Source organism: Eptesicus fuscus, chromosome 5 (genome assembly GCF_027574615.1).
Source record: "Eptesicus fuscus isolate TK198812 chromosome 5, DD_ASM_mEF_20220401, whole genome shotgun sequence".
NCBI classification, from domain to species: Eukaryota; Metazoa; Chordata; class Mammalia; order Chiroptera; family Vespertilionidae; genus Eptesicus; species Eptesicus fuscus.
This window is the reverse complement of record NC_072477.1, coordinates 86,546,445-86,568,001: the sequence shown is the minus strand read 5'-3', so window position 1 is coordinate 86,568,001 and position 21,557 is coordinate 86,546,445. Positions and strand designations below refer to the sequence as shown.

Genomic DNA, 21,557 nt, shown 5'->3' with positions numbered 1-21,557 from the left:
GTGGTAAATGTTCCTGGATTGATAGAGTTGCAGCCGATAGACTCCCAAAATTGACTTAAGTCTGTGATATTAGAAAGACGAAAAATTTATCTAGTTTTAGCAAATGTCAAATCAGCAGCTATTGCTTTTAAGATTAATAAAAGATATAATGGTTTCCAGATAGCCTCTAAATAGAGATTACTATGAATGGGGAAGTGATTTACCAACAGTCACCACAATGAGATTTCTTTAAAGGTTACAATCATCAGTTATTTAGCTGAAACACTGCTGAGAATGCCTGGTCATTTCTTGAATAATGCATTATATTCATTGTAGATTTGATCTGTATTATAGCAATACAGATATTTCTAAAATAATGGAAAAAACTATCTGTTACCTTCCAATTGCTTAACATATCATTTCCACGAAGTAATTGACTCAGGACATATTACACACTGTCACCTGGGTGTTCTTTCTGCAAGCATAACTTGTAAATAATCTGTACACAATGGGCATCACAAAACAAACTCATCAGCCTTTATGGACTTTTAAGAAAAGATGAGATGAATACAGGGCAGAGTGAAGGACCTTTCTGAAGCAGTAAATTAAAATGATTAAATTTCTATATAGTTGGGGTGACAAATTTAAATTTAAGCTCTGCAATTTAATTATTAACATGAATAACTCATCACATTTCTTAAAATGCTGCCTACAGTGTGTAAGTCCTTCTCATATAAATTTCCAAATGCCTTTAGGTTTACTCAAGAGACTGCTTGGAGAAGCACAAAGTATAATGTGTATTGTTTTATTGTTGGATTATGAACTGCACTTCCCAGGATGCTACAGGCTATTTATATAAGCTTGTTTATCCATATGAACTTCTTCAAGGGCACAACATAGAAGACCTTAATAAATTAAAACGAATTTCTTTGATGTTGTTCCATGAATGTTTGATCAGTATGAGTAGCAGGTTTGCATTAAAGAACTAGAGTAAAGCAATAAAATATACATATACTGTGTAGCAGAACCAGTTTACAGAAAGTGCCCATTGCATTTTGCATTCCGCCCAACTTCTGAGAATCAGGGTAAATAGTACAGAGTCACTATGCTTACAACTACAGTTTTAGCCTCTCACCGGTTTACTAATAGTGGGAACAACATGTTACAACTTGGATTCTCTGCCAAAATCCGATGGAAAGTTTACAATAATAAAACCTGTGATCTCCTTCCAGGCTCCTAAACATCCATCCCAGCCTCCTTGTTTTTCTCACTGACATCGCCATGTCCTTCCACAGACTGAAACCCATGAGAGCAGAGACCATGCCTGCTTTTCCCCCCCATCTTTATCATAATAAGTAGTGAGAGAGTTGAGTTGATTGAAGGCCACAAAGCCCAAATGAATTAGTCACACTCTGAAACTGAGAGAATTCTCACCTGGAATTTTTGAAGATGGTGACATAAATTAAGTATCTTTGGAAATGAAAGTGATGTGATAGAAGAACACTTAGACAGAAAGGCAAAAAAAAGGGGGGCGGGCGGGGATTCTAGTTTTAGATCTGTGAACACTTAACTGTAAACCCTTTCTACATATTCCCCTCACGTGTAAAATGAAGGCATAGTTCTTAGTGCTCTATAATTCTGTCTCTCTAAAAGGCCATGATTCCAAGAGTAAGCAGGGCTATCACAAAATAGAAGAGTAGACGGATAAGGGAACCATTAGATTTTTCTACTTTGGTAGCTACTGCTACCACAAAGAAACTATAAACCGCAAACTACTTAAAAGAAAAATGGAAATAAAGATGATTATCCTAAATAACTTAATATAAGACCAGTCCCTCAAGCAACATATTTAAAATTTAATAATAACATTTTGTACATTGTGTGATTTATAAGCTTTTGCACTTATCCTTCCATCTTGCATGATTTGGAATAAACATGAAGACAGCCTTCTGAATAAGCTCTTCTGTATATAATAAATGCTTACCAGGATTATATTCCCGTCTTTAGCCTGGGAAAATTCCCTACTACTTTAGCCTCTGGAACATGGACTGTTGTGTGGCCAAGTTGACATCTACATTCTTAGGTCAGAGGGCTGTGAAAGGACAGCATAAATGTGCCTTCGCTTGTTTGTACTCTGCTGTCTTAAACTCACATCTTGCCCTTGCGAGCTACTGTGTTGTATGTTCTTCTCAAGCTCTGAATGTCAGTCTTACAGTCTAGAGCCAGAGTCTGGGAACTATGGTTTGTGAGCCAATCTGGTGGCAGCTGCCTGCTTTGTAGACACAGTTTCAAAGGACACAGCCACGCCCTATTGTCTATGGCTGAATTCATGCTGCAATGGCAGAGTTGAGTTAATCCCCAGAATCTACGGTAAAATATGTACTATATGGCCCTTTACAGGACATGTGTGCCAACCCCTGCTCTAGAGGAAAATAACATGTTGCAATTTAAACTCTAATTTTCCTTCTCTCCTAAACATACGAAACACAAACCCTAAGTAGCGATGGCAAAGAGAGGAACGGAATGACACATGCACATGCACAAAGAGGATCACTCCTCTGAGCACAGGCCTGTAAACAGCACTGCTTCTGACCTCATTTTAATGTAAGTCCTCTAAGGGTTACAGCTCCCCACTACCCCCTTTCCTACAACAGCCAAGAACACGGGCCCTCTCCAAAGGTAGCTGTCAAGGTGTCACCACTAACTAAAGAACCTAACTCCTCCCTGAGCGACGGTTGCCTGAAATTCTGCCAAATGTCCATTTTTATCCCACACTCGTCAAGGGTCCAGAAACTAGGTTAGGCACAAAAAACCTGGAGATCCCTAAAGTCCTATGCTTTGAATGACACACCCTTAAAGTTAGAAAAATCAATGGCCAACACCACATGTACACTGAAAAACATATGCATACATGCTAAAATGCTAGAAATGCCATACATTTTTAGGAGTTACAGGAGCACACAAGAAATACCTCTCTCAATTTCCAGAGTGAAGAAGGCCTAAAATTTTAAAATAATGATTTAAGGGTAACTGCAACAAAGATTTGGAGGACAAGTACATGTTTATATTTGCAACTTCTAGGCAATATGTATAGAGACTTGAAACATTAATACATGGCTTCATTTTTTTATTAATCAATAAAATCATTGCTCAAAATGCCTGCTACAGTTGGACTCTGTTTCCTTCTTTGGTGACTAAAGACAGAAAATATTAGCTCTATCCTTTAGCAATATTCTCACACTCCACCCATCAACAAAAATTTGCATGTATTAACATAACTTGAATTAAACCCAGGAAGCACTTTAATGTAAGTCATTTCATTCCCAATTCTCCGAAACCTTATATAAAGTGATAGAATACTTTAGGCTAACAAATTTTTTTGAAAAGAAAATAGAAATAGAAGAGGTTCATTTCACCTTCACATGGTGTCTTTCTCATGCAGAGTTCAGATTTCCACATTTGTATCCCTTTAAAGGATTTGATATGCAGGAAAAGAAGAAAGGATGATGGTAAACATTTCATCTTAAAGACAGCTACAGAACACCATAAGCCACAATGACCAGAGGCTTAAAACTTACCTTTCACGGATGTGTTTGGGGGTGGGCCTTCCATTCGCAAGTTCCATGGAGGGTCCCCCTGGTTAGCAAAGTCCCTCATTTTCAGATAGCTAATTGTAAGTCGAATGATGGACGCCTTGTCCAGCTGGCTTGTGATGGCTGCAGGAAGAGGCAATAACTTGGCCAATTCATAGAACTCAAAATTTTCTTTTCCCCGGCGGGAGCGTGCAGCATCTCGGGATTTCTCCTTTCTCAATGCTTGTAAACTGAAATGAAAGTGACAAAGTAATGTTTAGAACATATGATTTTCTCATAAGATAGAAACTGCTTTCTTTTTACTTCCCCTTTCCCAGCAAAAAGCTACCAAAATCTTCTTCAAAATCCCATGGGTCATGGTAAAATACATTCCAGACAATGTCCACTAAAACCATAAATTCTACCTCTGGACTTATATGCCATGAACTCAAGTGCAATGAGTAAAAATCATTTGCTTGGTAGGGTTTTCCCTCTCAATTGACCATGGATTAACATACATTCATTGTTTCTGAAACATGCGATTTACAGGTGGTACTTGATCTTTTCAGCTATAAGCAATTTAAAAGATTGGGCTTGTAGATATCTATTCTGAGATATCTATCATATCTATTCTCAAGCTTGGCTTTGTCCATTTAACTATTATTCCGATAGGATTATAAGCCATCAAAAGGATGCATTTTAAAAAATTATTTCAGTTATCATCTCTGAGGAAAAAGGAAAATACAAACACAATTCAGAGAATCAACAAATAAAATGCTGATTTTTTCCAGCGCTCAGTACCAATCAAGACCTCAGTCAGATAAGGAAAACATCCTATTAAAGATGAAGATTTCCATGTAATTTTATAAATGTGCTGCTAATTAGTTGATAAGAGAATACTTTCATTCTTTTTTCAATTGCCATACACTAATAAATGGATAGATTCCCTAAATTACTAGAGGATAAAACACATTGCCCAGAAAAGTCAAACTTTATGATAATATAAATTTAATATTGAAAGACAAAAAGTCCTGTCTGGGTTATTAAAATTTATAAACATTATAGACATATCCTTCACAGAAGAGGCAACAGGTGGGATCCAGCATTTTTCTTTAACTATTCATGTGCATTTCTGTTTGAAGTTTGCTCACATTGCTGAGGGCAGAATCTGGCACCACTGAAGTTGCCTCTGAGCATCTGACAAGAGAATTCCACCTACTCTGAATTGCTCTGTTTTGTGTCTGACAAGAAATAAACTCAAAATCAGACACTGGTGATAGGTAATTGGGCAATACTTACAGTATCCAGATACTATTAAAATCATTTCTAGGTATCCATTTTATTGAACTCTGAGGACATTTTAAATCTTTGAGTCTAGCATGCTGGCTTCCCATTATAAAATAGTGAGAATGAGAAATAAGGAAGGAAGTGAGACCAGAGGAATAAATCAAAGTGAGTTTAAAGTGTGGCTCCCATATCTATTAGTAGAATATGGATAATAACATTCCAGGTCACATTAGTGTATACCTTATATTGTTCCTGGTATAAACATTGTATCCAGGGTAGACACTCAAACTATCTTATTAAATATCTATGTAATTTAAGTAATGCCATAATGTTCTGGTCTAATGTCCCAAATTATTTCATGTTTACTCTATTAATAAAATATTCTGAATTAGCTAATTAATATGTTTCTCAGAACTGGACAAGTTACTGCTATCATTCTCAGTCTCAGCAGTCTTAGGTGACAAACCTTTGTCTCTTCATATCTCAGGTGGTAACTCAGGTAGAAACATCCCTAATTTACAAGAAAAGACTTGTTATGCCACTTATATCCCAATATCTTGGCTGGCCTCCATTCAATGCTACAAATGATCAATTTTGGCTTGTCAAAAATCTATAATAATAAAAGCATAATATGCTAATTAGACCAGACGTCCTTCCGGATGACCTTTCGAACAAAGCTGGGGCTGCAGCCACAGGACTGAGGCAGCCGCCAGCTGCGAGGGATCGAGGCAGCCGCCAGGGCTGCGGCCTACTCTTGCATGAATTTCATGCATTGGGCCTCTAGTTATGAAAATAAAGTGAGAGGAGCCTTAAAATATGACCAAGTATAAATCTAACCGAGATCCAGATTAACATCTTAAGATAAAAGAACGATACATATCCCTCTCTGTCTATAATACAAGCAATCTACCTAACACCATTGAAGTCACCTGTGCCAAGAAAAACCTCTCTTTTCACATGTTTCTCTACCACTTATGGAGTGCAGTGGTCCAAGTTCAGTGCTCTGTTCTCTTTATATTCTTGTAATTGGATACTACTCCAGAAGGGGGGCTGGACTCACAACTTTTTTTTAGTCCAGTAAGTGACTATGATGGAGCTCTGGAGCAGAGGTTGCAAACTCAAGGGCTCCCAGGGTTAAGGCAGGGGATGGTGATGAGTGAAGAGGACAGCAGTGCAGGCAAAGATTTTATGAATGTGAAATCCCTTTGGCACACACACTTTCAGCTAACTAGAGCTTTGGTGGCAGCAGGCCTGGTGTTGCCAGAATTCTGGTTTTTCTATTTCTAAAGAACAAAAACTAAACTTTTACATGGCATTTCAAATTTTATGTTATGTTTTAATTTTGTGTTAGCTAATTAAAGTTCTAAAAATTACGCAAGCCCATTAAAATATGTCATTTGGTCAACAATGGAGCAGGGATGCATTTTTATAACTGGCTAATAATTTGGGAGACCACTTTTGAAGGTAGTTTTAGTGGATTATATACATGATTTTCCTTTAGACATGTCACTCAAATGATCACAAATGGACTCATTTGTTATCTAATTTAATATTACTAATACTCATGCTAGGAATATCTCTATTCACCTGAAGTAACGAGAGAATTAGGCAATTATTCTGAAATTGATATTAAAGCATAATTTATCAACAAACTAAAGAAAAAAAATAAGCCTACGGGGAGGAAAGCCCAAGATCACAGGAAGCAACCCAATGGGCTCCAAAGTCTAGCAGAGGGGAATGGGAATATGTGGCATGTTGGCATTCTGCTCAATACTGCCCTGACACCTGACTGTTCTAACACAGCTCTGAGCACAACTTCCTCTGTGTGTTCCTACTCCACATTCTGTTGTTTTTCTGCCCCTCCTCTCCGTATTTACTCTAGCACACACTGTTACCCCGCTGGAGTAATCTTCTTGGCCATAATCTCAATAACAAAGGGTTTCCATGACTCCCACATCACATCATTATGCAGACACCATAGTTCAGAAGACTTTCAGAATGATAGCACTGTGTCTGTAATAAGTAGTAATTGGTTTTGAGGGCAACAGCAATAAAATACAGTCAAAGGATTATAGAGGTTATAGAGATGCTGACAAAAATAGATGAAGCTAAGGACCTGAAGACAACAACACAGATTGAGGATTAATCTTTTGTCTGCTTTTGTGAAGTAGAGCCTAGTTATAAGCAATTCTTAAATTGATTTAAGGACTACATTAAAACCTAAAATAAACTTTGTATTTATACATTCTGTTCCAAACCAAAAAAAAAAAAAGCACAAAAACAATATTTATAGAATACTAAAGAAAGGATGGCTTATTTGTACATGAGCAAAATGTTTGATCGCTGCCATTTAAAATATGATTAGGCTTCAGAGTCACAATAAGTACTCCCTGGGCCCAAGCTCCCCACTGCTGATGCTCTTCCCCTCAGGCTCTGGAGAACAGGAAGAAGAGACTACCTTATCCCTCAGCAAATCAAAATGCCAGCACTCTTCGATGAGGATATTACCAGCACTACCACCAACTAAAAACCAAAAAAATCAACAGCTACTTCAAAAGGGAGACAGATAGATATAGATGTGTAGAGATAGAGATAAATAAAAGTTGGAAGTCCTATATGAAGTTGTATGTATATGTGTATATTTGTAAATGATTTTCAGATTATCCTTAGGGACCCCATCTCCCCAACTAAAAGGGTAATGATCTAGTATCTTGAATTTCCCATAAGGCTTATTAAGTTAAATTTTCCCCCTTTTCGTATCATTGATGTTGCCAGAATTCATTTATCATAAACAAGTATCTCTGGTTTCAATAATATTATTTAATCTATGTTTCTTCTCAATACCTTAAAAGAATTTTTACAAGTTTCTAAAGTTATACCTTATGCACAGATAACAAGCAATAAAAAAACCTTTACTAGTAATAACAGTGCACATTAAATGAAAAGTGATTTTTTAAAATCCTTTTATGAATCTTAAATCCCTTTGGCAAGTTGTGTATTTTATGCAGACTCCTGCTGAAGGAGTTAAAGACACATGTTGGCCATTTGTGGCCATTATGTTTCTAACTCACAAAGTTGAGCCTTAATTTTATCATTTCATAAAATGAGGATAACAAATAGAGCATTTTTGGCAAATCCCCTGAGAGTTAACTATAAAGTAGTAAACTTCTTGGACAGTTCTAGATTTTAACAATTAAGATAGTTTATGAACTCTAAATGTGGCAGAGTTCACTTTAGAATTTCACAACAGAGAATTTCAAGAAATTGGAAAGGCTCAGAAATGCCCATATTGAAGTCAACCCATCCTCAAACTTGGGGCACAGGAGTTAGGGGTGGGGGCTCTGTAGCCAGATTGTGGACCTTCACATCACCAGACAGTTACTCGCTGGGTAGGCCTCTCAACCTTTTTAGGCCTCAATTTCCTCATCTGGAAAATGGACATTTTAATAGTACCTACTTCATAATATTCCTGAGAGGAATAATTGAGCTAATGTGTGCAAATTGCTAAATGTCAACCATATTGTAAATCTTACATAAGCAGTAACTCTTATTATAATAAATATAAAACTTATATGGGAAAAAAAAAGCCCAACTGTTTTATACCATCATGTTTGACTACATTTTCTATAATTCGGAATACCTGTTTGCTTTCCTCATTGTCCTCTCAGATCCTTTCTCTACTGCCACTTATGACCTTCACTTTAGTAAATTTAATTTCCCATGCAGTGACAGTAAAAGTCAAACCAAGGAAAATAAAATCAGAGGCCTAACTTCTGCTTGATGACAACATTAAAACTGCCTATTTTCTTAAAGTCCTACATGTTCTAATAGTGATTATCATCAGCTTCTGTCTGACACCTTTCTCAGCATCTTCCATACCAGCAGAAGGTAGACATTAAGTACATGGACTGTGGAGCCATCTGCCTCTATTTAAATCAAGGCTCTATAACTTCCTAATTAGGTAGATATGAGAAAATTACTTAACTTATTTTGTCTCAGTTATTTTCATCTGTGAAATGGGATGATAATGCTATCTGCTTCATAAGATTATTGTTGTAATTAAATTTATTGGTTGGAAAACAATTACAGTTGTGTCTGGCACACAGTAACACTATATAAGATGTGTTTAACAAAAAAATCTTAGCTCATCTCACAATGATAGTTCTATGCTTTGAGGTCAACAATGTTCATTTATAATGTATACTCTGTTCTCACCAATATGATTCCTATTCACTAGTTTTGACATATAACATTAGGTTTCTAAGTGAAGTAAAATTCTGTTATTGCAGAGATCTTGATTTTTCATCCTAGTCCTCCTTATGCCTATAGTCTATATGTGTTATACTGAAGCTATACTTAATGAGTTGTTCAAATAAAAAAAAGTTTCTTAATGACAGATGAAAGACTTAAAAATAAATAAATGATTTTCTGTTCTAGGAAAGGTGGCCATTTTTTAGTTTGCTAAAGTTGAAAAAAAATGGCATTCAGTTGCAAAACAAGCCATTTTGTTTATACATGAATATCTAAACAGGTGCTAAAGGAATAGGTTACTCCGAAAGCTTGTGACTTCTATGGAAGACTTCAAATTTGCAATGACAATTATTATCTAGAAAGGGTATATGCATACTCCTAGTGGAAAGATAATCTTTCAAAATATCTTCCAAAACATCACAAATCTTAAAAGTTCTCCTTGGTAGGCAAGGCCCCAACCCCAGGACCATGGAGAGCTCACGCAGCACTTCTGGTGATGGGAAAGTGTGGGAATGCAGCAAGCAGCATTTGCTGCTTAGGTCTCCACACTGGGGGCAAGGCTGAGTCATGAAATTTTGCTTGTGCTGAAACGAGCAAAACATGTTTTAAGGCATAAAACCTTAAACAGGTACAGCCATGATCACCAAACCAATATTATGAAATTGACCCATAATTTTCAATCTCCCTGAAGCTGCCACAGAGCTGGATAAGGATGCTACTTGTCCAGGATAGGGGAAAAAAAGACAACTTTGGACTTGATGAGTCATTAAGTTAAGAGAGGTAGGCTATCCTTTGTGGCTGATCAAATTTAGCTTTGCAAAATTGATTACTTTGGTTTCTTTCTTCACAGAAATGGTTATGACAATTATGGAAATAATATAGCTGAGATCTACAGAACATGATAAAGGGAAAAATAGTATTTATCAAAGAGAAACAAATTAATAATTCTTCCTCTCATATAACATCTTCACAATCAGATTTTTTTTATCATTTTTATAACTTATAGTTATATTTGTGGAACTGCTTCTGATATAGACATAATTGATATATATACACACTATCTCTACATGAGAATCCTTTCTCTAAGCCTCAATTTTAACACTGACATGTAAACTTTTAGAACACAATAACCAGTCCTTATTAAAGAACATGAGAGGTTTGAGGCATCTATCTATCAGGAAAAGGAAAGGTAGGGTCAGAACCACTTTAAATTTTACCTTTTAAAAGTACTGCTAAGGAGCCAGACAGGCAGGTTTTATGGATTTTTCCTACTTGTTTGCTTAGGAGAACCCAGCACTACAGACTTCTACTATTTATCAATTAATCTGGCATGCAGCCTCAAAGGAAGAAGGTCGACCTGTATTAAAAATGCAGCCATCAAAAATTCATCAAAGGCTTCAGCATTTTAACTCATGAACCTTTGAACACCTGCACACTTGTTAGATCTCTGGTCATAGTTAACGGTGAAATCTATAGGTACTCCAGTACCTACACCTGCCCTGACATGAGCTGAATGAGGAGGTTTCCCAGAGAAAAGATAAAGATTATATAAGCACTGCTTGCTTTTCCTTCATTAGTTTCAATAAAACAGCCATCCACACATTAATATCATATAGACTTCAAAGTTAATCAAATCAGCCTATTAAAAAATTAATCTTTCAGGATTATTTTCCCTATGATTATAAATATCAGCTTTCTTATAATGTGTTGTAATTGAGAAATGCATAAACAACTATTATCTGGTAGGATTACGCACAACATAGCTCACAAATTGAAGTCTTTAAGATGCTCTCCAAGAAAAGGTAATCATTTCAGAAACTTTCCGTTAATGTGTGAAGAAAGCAGTATAGTATATGTTGGAAGTTAAAACTGGAACCTTCAAGTTCAAGGTAAGAACTCTCCTGCTTAACTAATGCACTGCTCATAGCTGTCATCATTAATTTATGTTAGCCTCTGTAAACATCAAGAGTATAATAGGCCAATTTCACAACTAAATATAGATGCACATTTTGCCCTTATATAAATGGCAGATTGCTGCCGTAGATCATCGCTGCAGCAACACGTCAGTAAAGATGCACTGTTTGATGGTCTGATGCTCACACAATATATAAAACCAGTTGTAATGGTTGTTTGGAAGCAAAGTGTAACATAGCAGCAAAATTTCATTTGTTCCACAAACTCAGGATATATTAAGCTTGGCTGACAAAGACTGTTTGATGTGCTAAATCAGTTTGACCTTCATTCTTGCTTTATTTTTCTCATTTAACATGTGAAATGACCATTATTTTTCCCCATGTAAGAAAATATCATGAAATTGATTGCTTAAAAATGTCAAAAACAACTGCAACTGCTAACATTGGATAAAGTATTAAAATGAAGATGCATTAAATTTTTTAAAAATATATTCTGACTGAATAATCATGACCCATTTTTTGACTTGTGGTAAATAGATCAAAAGACTAATTAAAGCCATTTAACTGAATGCCTTTCCTCACGTTCAGAAAATGCCTTGTGTACGTTTGAACTTAATAATTAAATTAATTGGTTTTAGCCAATGAGCATTTTTATTCTTAACACTTTAAATAAAAGGATGTAACTCCAGAATGAGTCATTAGAATAGTAACAAGAAAAGCTGAGAGGTCTGCACAATCCTTTTCAACCAATGGTCACCTTGCCTCAAATAACCCTGGAATGAGCCACAGCAAGACAAAACTATTCATTGTATGCTTTGGTATCTGCCCCAAACCTCATGAATCAAAGTGTTTTGTTCTTCATTTTCCCCAGAACTTTAAGCCATACCACTGGCAGTTCCATAATAATGGAAAAATTGCTGCTTTATCAAGTAATTTCTCTCCACCCCATAAATAGCACTTTACCTTGGAGCAACTTGTATGTTTCACACCTTAAATTTCTATTTACCAAATCAGCTAATCACTTCACAATTGAACTCAGAACAAAAAAAAATTATCAATTAAAGTGGTTGAAACTCCTGCAAATTATCATTTAGGAATGAAGTAATTGCTTTCATCAGGGCAGAAAAGCCCGCCAGAACAGAAATGTCACTTTAGATTAGTGTTCTCACTCCTGAAGCTATGGATGACACAGCTGATATAAGACTAAATGCCAAGACCAATCAATTGCTTTTGTGGCTCTGCTCTGAGCTGCTGTAAAAGGGGCCATTTTCTAGGATCTACTCTTCATTATAGTAAATGCTATCTCCTTGGTAACATAATTCCATTTCTCATAAATTCTGTCTGAGAGCATTGTCCTAACAATGAATGTTTGTGGAAAAGAATGCTGTTGGTTTAATGCACAGAATTCAGTGTGAATGGCTGTCAAACTGCGATAGTTTACTAGTTCTTAAACATAAATTGAAGTCTTATACATTGAAAAGAATTCTTGGTGAGAAATGACTGTCCTGAACAAGGTAAGATACTGTATTTGAAGGTTTTGTGTTACTGGTTTAGAGTCTTCACTGTTCTAGGGTTTATCTGTCCTGTACATTAAACCGGTCAGCTCACACCAGCGGTGGGTGAACACTTCACTTACTTTCTCAGCAGTGCAGTTTGCAAATGTGAAACCTCAGAAGCAAATATGGACTCATTAGGCAACTGCATGCGATTTGTCAATAGCCAGAAATGTGGAGAGAGAGAGAGAGAGAGAGAGAGAGAGAGAGAGAGAGAGAGAGAGAGTGTTCCCTGAGCTCAGCCCTTCCTGGAAACCTGGAAAGCATCCAGATCTTAATTTATATTGTTCATCCCCCTGAAGTTACAAGAATCTAGGTTCCTGGCTCCAATTAAAAGGAAATTGAAGAAGCTAATATAAAGAGAAAGCAGCAATTCCCTGCCCTGCTCTCTTCAGATCTGAAGTTTAGGAAGATTTTCAGGACCATGGGTCTTTGCCCACCGTGGAATACAGGCTTTCCCATCCTGGCGAGCACACATGTGTAACTTCCATTAACAGTGGCAGGAGTCAGGAGCACAGACTGAGAGGAATGTCTCCTGCTCAGTATTTGGAAGGGTCAGAGCATCTCTGCCGAAAGACAAAATGGGAGGGACTGGTGGGCACCCTGTGATGGCGAGACATTTTACTGACCATCCATGGGGGCTGGGATTTCTACCACTCCAAGGATCTACAGTGCTACACATGTTGCTTCTGATTTTAAGATTATTCAGCACCACCAAAGATTAGCATGGACCTTAATATCATAACAGTAAAAGCTAATCTGAATGCTTACTATCGTTCAGCCAGGGTCCCACTGTTTTAAACACGATCGCATTTAATTCATGACGGCCAATCTCAGCCATGAGGGGTGGGGAGAGTAACACCTACGGAAGGCAGACAGACTCTGCTGGATGCATTTGAAACTAAAAACAATATTGTTCTCAGCCCCCTTTTGGGGGTGAGCTGTATGAGCTGTATGAGTTTTGCACTTTCCAGTCAATTGTTCACACACAACCACCCCCAGAAACTTTGTCTCAGGGAGAGCTTTCCCCAGATTCTGGACTTTCGGTGCTAGAAGCAGGAATGTCCTAGGCCAGTGGTCAGCAAACTGCGGCTCGCGAGCCACATGCGGCTCTTTGGCCCCTTGAGTGTGGCTCTTCCACAAAATACCACGGCCTGGGCGAGTCTATTTTGAAGAAGTGGCATTAGAAGAAGTTTAAGTTTAAAAAATTTGGCTCTCAAAAGAAATTTCAGTTGTTGTACTGTTGATATTTGGCTCTGTTGACTAATGAGTTTGCCAACCACTGTCCTAGGCAACCCAGAACAGTTGGTCACTCTGGAAGTAATACTGCCCCATCTCACTAATAAGAATATCAAACCAAAGAGAGGAAAAGTGGCTTGCCCACAGCCAATGACGGTTGGAGTTGGAATTTGAATCTTGGCAAGATAACTCAATACATCCTTCTCACTGCACTACATTGTCTCTGCAGCAAGTCTTCATGCTTTCTCTGCTTTATTTAGATGACAAGCCACTGATAAAATTTTATTTGATTTCTAATCAACCATGTAAATTTCATAATAATTGTTATGAAAACATTAATCCCTTAATGAAATGTCCAATAAGACCCGTTTTTCAGGCTTACAAGCACATTCCAATTGGGAGGATATAGGTTTGCTATTAATTGCTGTAAGTCCCAAAATAAATTGCTTTGCAATTCAAATTCAAATGACCTTTTCTGGAAAGAAAATTCATTTTTTTCTTTTAATTTTCTTTAAGTGTGATTTCAAACACTTCTGAAAACACAACGAAGTGGAAGAAAGCTTTGAAAACTTTCAAGTTTGATAAGAGACACTTTGAAAGGGGAGAGCATGCTTTGACAAGTCTGATGATATTTAAGCATAAAAAATGAAGGTTATGGTCATGTGAACACTACAGACAGAGCACTGTTACTTGGCATCAATGAATACACCACTACACTAGATGCCTGCATTCTTTTGTGAAATTGAGATAAGTAAAATGGTCACCCTTTTCTTTAAACACTGCAACTGACAATATAGGTCTATCAGTCTTAAGAGACTACATACTCCGTCCCCCACCTATTTCTTTTTAATTCGTGTATTTTTGCTTCATCTTTCATCAAGAGTCCAAAAGCACAGTGCATGGCTGCTGGGAGTGTAAACTGTTATGATTTCTAGAGAACACCTGGGCCAATACCTATCCAAAGACTTAGACATTTTCTTTGGTGACCCAATTTGACTAAGATATGAACAAATATAATGCTAAATTAATATTCACTGACTCTCTGATAAGCTTTAGAAAATATATGGAATATTCTCAAGAGATTGAACAAGGATGTTGAAAAAAATCTTCAATGGCTTAAAAAATTTTGCAATATGATAAATGATAAAAGGCAGTTTTAAATTATCAGACCGTCAAATCTCAGAGGGGAGGTAGGAGAGGGTGGGGGTAAGGGAGAGATCAACCAAAGGACTTGTATGCATGCATATAAGCCTAACCAATGGACACAGACACCAGGGAGGTGAGGGCATGAGTGGGAGTGGTAGGGGGCAATGGGGGAATAAGGATACATATGTAATACCTTAATCAAAATAGAAAAAATTAGAAAAAGAAAAAAGAAAAAATATAAAAAATATTGATAAACACACACACAAAAAAAATTATCTTGTATGGTGAGATCAAATTACTATATGGCAATAGCCCTATACCTATATAGATAGCTATAGATATAAAATATACTCAAATCTGGATTAATGAAGCAAAATATTAAAACTGGTTATTTCTCCATGGTAGAAATTCCTTCTTTTGTCCAGGGGAGCAAAGGAGTAACTAATTTCTGAAGTTTCTTCAATAAACATGCAATTCTTACTATAAACATTTTTAAAATGTAATTTTATGGAGTCCAAGTTGAGCCTCGGAAACAGCATGATACTCCAAGATAGTTTTCGTTTAATGAATGGTTTTCCTGATAGTGCTATCAAGTGCTACCCTATCAACTACTTCTTGCAACAGTAGAGCCTGAAAACTATTTGGGGGAAAAGCTTGGCCGGGTCATTCCTCTAAGAGAGAACTAGAAACAGAAGAGTGAGGAAAGGGCTTCATCCCCCTGAAGTTCCCTCACCCAGGTCTCCAGCCAGATGACTGAGTCCTTAAGCCATGCAGGCAGGCCCCCGTGTCCTGCGTGGTCCCTCTAAACCCCAGAACAGAGCTTTTCCCAGTGCACCAGCTGCCAGCTGTGTGGTTGGGGCTGCAGAATACTCCCAGTTAATGACTGACTTTTTCTGTGTGTCACTAACACCTTGACAACCTGACGGCAGCTGTAAATCCTTACCCAGGAGAAAACAGACAAATAAACACACAAAATATTGCACATTCCCGAAGCACATTCTCAGAACCTGACTCAAGTCTACGTTAGCAAGTTGCCACAATTGATATCTTAAGATCTCTACTAAGCTTTACAACACTGACCAAACTATTATAATCAGGACTAGAGGCCCGATGCACGAAATTCGTGAAAGAGTAGGTAGGCCTTCCTTCCCTCTGGCAGCCAGGACCCGGGCTTCCCTTGCAGCCCTGGCTTCATCTGGAAGGTCATCCAGAAGGACGTCTGGTCTAATTAGCATATTATGCTTTTATTATTATAGATCACTTATTGTTTTTTAATGATTACTATACTTCCCACTTCTAATAGGTTCTGGCCCTTGGTGGCAGGGTGGTTCCATGGTAATAAACTATATAAGTATATGCAACAGCCACGATGTTTGTGTGTGCCTGGTAACATTTAATGTGAGGGGTCATGATACCTTACTGAAGTACTTTACAAAGTGGGACAACATAAAAATCCCCATTAATGTCTAGGCTTCCATTCCTCAGTCAGGAACTAAGTCTTCCATGGACTCTACATTCTTTTGAAAATCTTGATAGATGCTTACTCATCTCATAAAAATCTAACTTTAAGGAACTGCAAGTAAATTATTCTGAGCCAAATCTAGTCACTTGACAGGATGAGAAAAGTACATGTCAGTGCATAAAATCAATTATAAAAATACTATGGGTGGTGGGCACGCAATGCAATATATAGATCACATATCATATAAACATATACCTGAAACCTATACGATTTATTAACCAATGTCAACCAAATAAATTTTAGAATAAAACTTTATTTTATTTTAAAATAAAAATTAGGCAATTAGGTGCATCTTATTTATTTTATGAGTTTGTAAGTTGTCAATGAAAAAACAAAAGGTTGTCTCATGATGTAAGTATATATAAAACTAAAAAGACCCATTGTCTTAGTAACTGAAAGTCCTGATTTTGAACAAATACTTATCATAACTTTAATAGTAACATGAGTCCAAAATGTTGATTTCTCAGATATAAGAAAGCACATGATGATTTGTAAGCGGATGTAAAAGGAATTGCTTAATTGAAATGGAGCAATGGAAGCCAGCAATTTTCTCAAGTGGCTGCTATCACAAAGCCTCCATAAATAACTTTAGTGTCTGAAACTGCACCCACCAAATAATTTGTTGAAAAACACAAAATGTATACCATATGGTTGAACATGTCTTCTCTGACCTGCCAGCTAAGTATGGACCTTGACCAAAATGGATATCCTGTTATCTTCCCACAGGTACTTCACAGGAGCCCTCCTTTCTTAAGTTCACCTGTAGTCTTCGCTCTGAATTTTATGTTACTTTGGGCAGAAATATTTATCTCAGACGGTCATCCCAGGAGGACTCCTTTAGAGTTACCAGCCAACCAAGAACACTAGTTATCATTAGTTTCACTTTTGAAAACCGCAGTGTTCCCCAACAGCATAAGAAGATAGTGTAGACATCAATGAGTCACCAAGAGCAATGTGGAAACTTTGTCATGTTCTCATGTTCCCATGGTTGTGGACCTGAATCACATATCAAACACACACACACACACACACACACACACACACACACACACACACACACACCTCACACTCACACTCACATAAACACATGACTGTCTTAAGGAACTGAATTATATATGTGGCTTTCTGGAGCTAAGACTTTTCCAATTAACTCAACACATCCAAAATTCTCAGGGGTGGTATTTGAACACTTCTAAGCATTAGATGAAATTTGTATTTTACTAAATGTGTCAGGATTGTTCTAAAAATGCCTTGTTTTCTTCCCCCTCATTTTTATTCCCTCATTTTCTTCTACACATGTTTTTCTGAGTAATGAATTTGATTTAGTCATACCCCTTCTCATAAAATTTGAGTTATTTTAAGACTTATGAATTATTGTTAGTCTAGTGTGAGTGAATTTAAGGGTCACAAACTCAAATATATGTAGGATCCAACACCATTGTACAAATGACTAAGGAGTAGGTGAAAGAAACCAATGCAAGTCTGATAATAAATGGCAAGTGAATCTCATTGTTGAGTAGGTAACAGGGAGCAGCGGGGCCTGTAGCAGGTTCCTTGGAGAGCACATGCCCAGACAACAGGGGGCGTTCGTTCATTATTCAGGAAAAACCATTTGTTACTAGATGGAAATGTGGACCCAAAGGTGACAGGTCTAGATATCTAGATTTTTTTAAATGTAAAAATCTCCAGGGTTTTTTTTGTTTGTTGTTTTTGTTTTTAATATTAGCTTCACATTTAAAAAAAATATATTTGCAACCTCCTGAGGATCTCATTTTGCCTGTGGCAGTTAGTAATCTGTGGTTTAATGCCAATAATGGCATTTCTTGAGAGTAAGATTTAATTGTGGGGTACACAGGTAAGGGATATGCAGGAGTCAGGTGACACTGAAGAAATGGGGCAGGGGCATAAAATGGAGGGCAATGAGGAAAGTTGGAGAGGAAGAAAGGAAACTATAATTATTAACAATGATTTGCTCTGAGTAGAATTTCTGTTTAACCTTACTCTGCTTTATAAATTTCTATAAGTCATTAGGAAAAATTAGATGAAATTACTATTCCATAGGTTTAAACCAATCATTTAAAGTAGCTCAGAAAATTAAAAATACTCATATGCATTTTTGTGCATAGATCCATGTTCCACGTTTAAGCCACATAGTTTCAATTACATAATCAAATGTGAATGTTCAATCAGTTCACCATGGTGACATTATGTATAAAAAAATTTTAGTTAAAAATTAAAATAACCCTTTTCACAATGAGTCATCAGAGTCCAGTCCCTCCCAAATCAGTTATTATATTAACAATTTCTTAAAAGTACATGCTAAAAAAGACTTTGCTGTTTTAGTTCAATGATAATGTTGAGAGAGTTCCTTGCATATATAGTATGTCCTCAATAAGTGTTTGTTGAAAGATGATTATGGTGATGGTTATCTGAATGTCCTTAAATGTCATGATTAAAAATAGTAAACAACACAGCCAGTAGTAGTGGTATGGAAATTAAATTTACCCAGTAAATCAGTCCCTGGGATGATACTAAAATGAATAAGGGATAGAAAAGGGAAATGGAAGAAATACAGATACTTCCCCCTCCCTGCCAAATCTGTACACTCATAAATTCTCCCCTGATTATTTAAATTCTCAAAACACAGTCTTGCTCCCTTTCTACACACTGGAGATGGTGTTATAGTAAGCATCAAACTAAGGCAAAATGAGTGAAGAAGGAAAAAGAAAAAATAATGAGTCTGTCTAGCCGCTTTGTTAATCAAACCCTTGCATATTTCAGAACACCAAGTCACCATAAATCCTTCCCACACGTCAGGTAGAGACATCACAACGAGGGATGGGAAACATTTCTAAGGGGAAATCTTAGATCTTCACATAGTTATTATATCTACTAGAGGCCCGATGCACGAAATTCGTGCAAGAGTAGGCCTTCCTTCCCCCGGCTGCCTGCACGGGCTTCCCTCCGGCCACTGGCAGGAACCTAGGACCCGGGCTTCCCTCACAGCTCCTGCTTCGTCCGGAAGGACGTCTGGTCTAATTAGCATATTATGCTTTTATTATTATAGATTTGTTGTATCTATGTGTTTATGTGTAACCAAAAGTGCCAAAAAAAAAAAAAAAAAAAGTGTACTGAGGCAGTGTTCCAAAGAGAACATATTAGGAAAGCACAGAGAAAGGATACAAATTAAGATGTAAAATCTCTGTAAGTTTCGGAATGACTTAATAAGACAGCCATCTAGAGAGGCCTTATGAAATTCAATAAAATTTTTGGAATCCCTGTTTTCCTATAGCTGAATCTCTGATTTCTAGCATTGTGGGTTTTGTTTTGTTTTTTTGCCTTATTTATTTTTAAATAAATAACTTTTAGTGTGTGCGTGTAAGCACATCTGCTTTCCTTACCGGGGCACAGGTGGCCTTCTCACTTCCTTCTAATATAGGCTCATGTTCCCTGGCAGTACCTTTCCCTCTTGGACAAAGGCTGACGCTCAGGTAGAAGAAACAGCCATGATTTCCTTGTGCAGAGTCTGCTTCTTTATGAAATTGATCAGAATGGCACAATTCTAGTCCATTTCACTCACAGCAGGTAGAAGCAAGAGAAACATTCCTATGTAAGAGTCAGTCATTCTTCTTCATCTGCAGCTTCCAGGACTGATTGTACAGAAAATCTCAACTGAAAAAGCAAAGGCGCGCGCGCGCGCACACACACACACACACACACACACACACACACACACCAGACCTGCTATAATCTTTCATAACCCCCCCACCACCCACTGTATATATTATACAGTAAGACATGTAGGCTATAATTTTATTGATAGACTCTCATGACATTATAAAATCTATAGGGCAAAGAGCAAGTGATTTGCTCATGTCACCAAAAATCCAATACAAAATTACAGCTTTCATTTAGAAGCCGTTTTGGGACTTTTTTTTTAATTAGTCATAATGCATGGCTATCAATACTTGTATTTGGAGCATGATGACAAGGAAGGAAAATAAAATAAAGCCAATGAACCACTCTAGATTTACAAAGTTCTATACAACTTGTGAGATGTATGGCAATTTGAAAAACATATCTCAAAGATCTAGATCTTAACATGCAAGATCAAGTTTAGGTCTTTTATACTGTTCATTACACATGAGCTTGCATAAATTCCTTAACAATTTGTACAAGTAAGGCAAGCACAGGAAAGATAATGCCACTTTACTCCATGTCAATATGCTCAAGTTTCACAAGATCTCAACATTGTGTGTCCTCATTTGGTGAGGACAGATTTGGGTGAGGGTCTCATATTCCCTGAAGATCCACTCATCCACTTTCAAAGCATCCATTTAACAGATGCTCACAAGGAGTGGAGGTAATGTGGAGACATGTCAGTGCCAAGGAAATTCTACTACTCCCAAGGCAGAGGGCTATCCTGCTGAAAAGTAAAGAGTTTCCTTCCTCTCTGTGCTCAGAATACTTGTCCTCTAGGCAGGAGGCTAACTGAGCCATCAAAGACAGGTCCATCTTAATACTCCATGCTATCGGTGGGGGGTCCAAGATGGAACCAACATGTGATTGTACAATGTGTGATTTGTCTGCAGGTCCAGACTAAAGCAACTGACAGATCATCTGGAAAATAAGTAGAGTTAATGGGGTACATGCATAAGGAAACTATTCAATATAAGAAAAATATGATTGAAAAGTCACAGTTATTCACTGCAATCAAATACTGATCAATAAGTTGTGAGACCCAAGTGCTGGGCCAAGCTCTGCCACTAATAGCTGTATGATTCCAAACAACACTAGTATATTTAATTCCTCTGGCGGTAGTTTTCTCAGGTGAAAATCAAAGGGATTTTTCTCTAGGACATCTTTCTCCTTAAAGATTTTATTTTCACGTGTTTTTGTTAGGTAACATTAGTGAACTACTGGGGAATATTCCTGATGCATATTAATGTTATTGCCCAATTTACCTACAGCTTTAAATTGGCGTGTCCTCCGCACTCCCACGGCTCTGCCTGTTGGCATCTAACACAGTCTCAAAGGCTTCAATCAGTAAATATGCAACCTGACTCTCACATAGGATTCAGTGAGGTTGATTAGT

General features: G+C 37.2%; 1 protein-coding gene across 1 annotated transcript in view; it reads right to left on the bottom strand.

Annotated features, from left to right (window-relative positions):
- NPAS3 (neuronal PAS domain protein 3) overlaps positions 1-21,557 on the bottom strand; it is an 875,944-nt gene that overhangs the window by 595,076 nt on the left and 259,311 nt on the right. Inside the window, exons 3-4 of the mRNA XM_054716524.1 lie at positions 3,558-3,802; positions 3,396-3,446 (exon numbers count right to left, since the gene is read on the bottom strand). Coding sequence (XP_054572499.1) covers positions 3,396-3,446; positions 3,558-3,802 — 296 coding nt within the window. The remainder of the gene's footprint in view (positions 1-3,395; positions 3,447-3,557; positions 3,803-21,557) is intronic.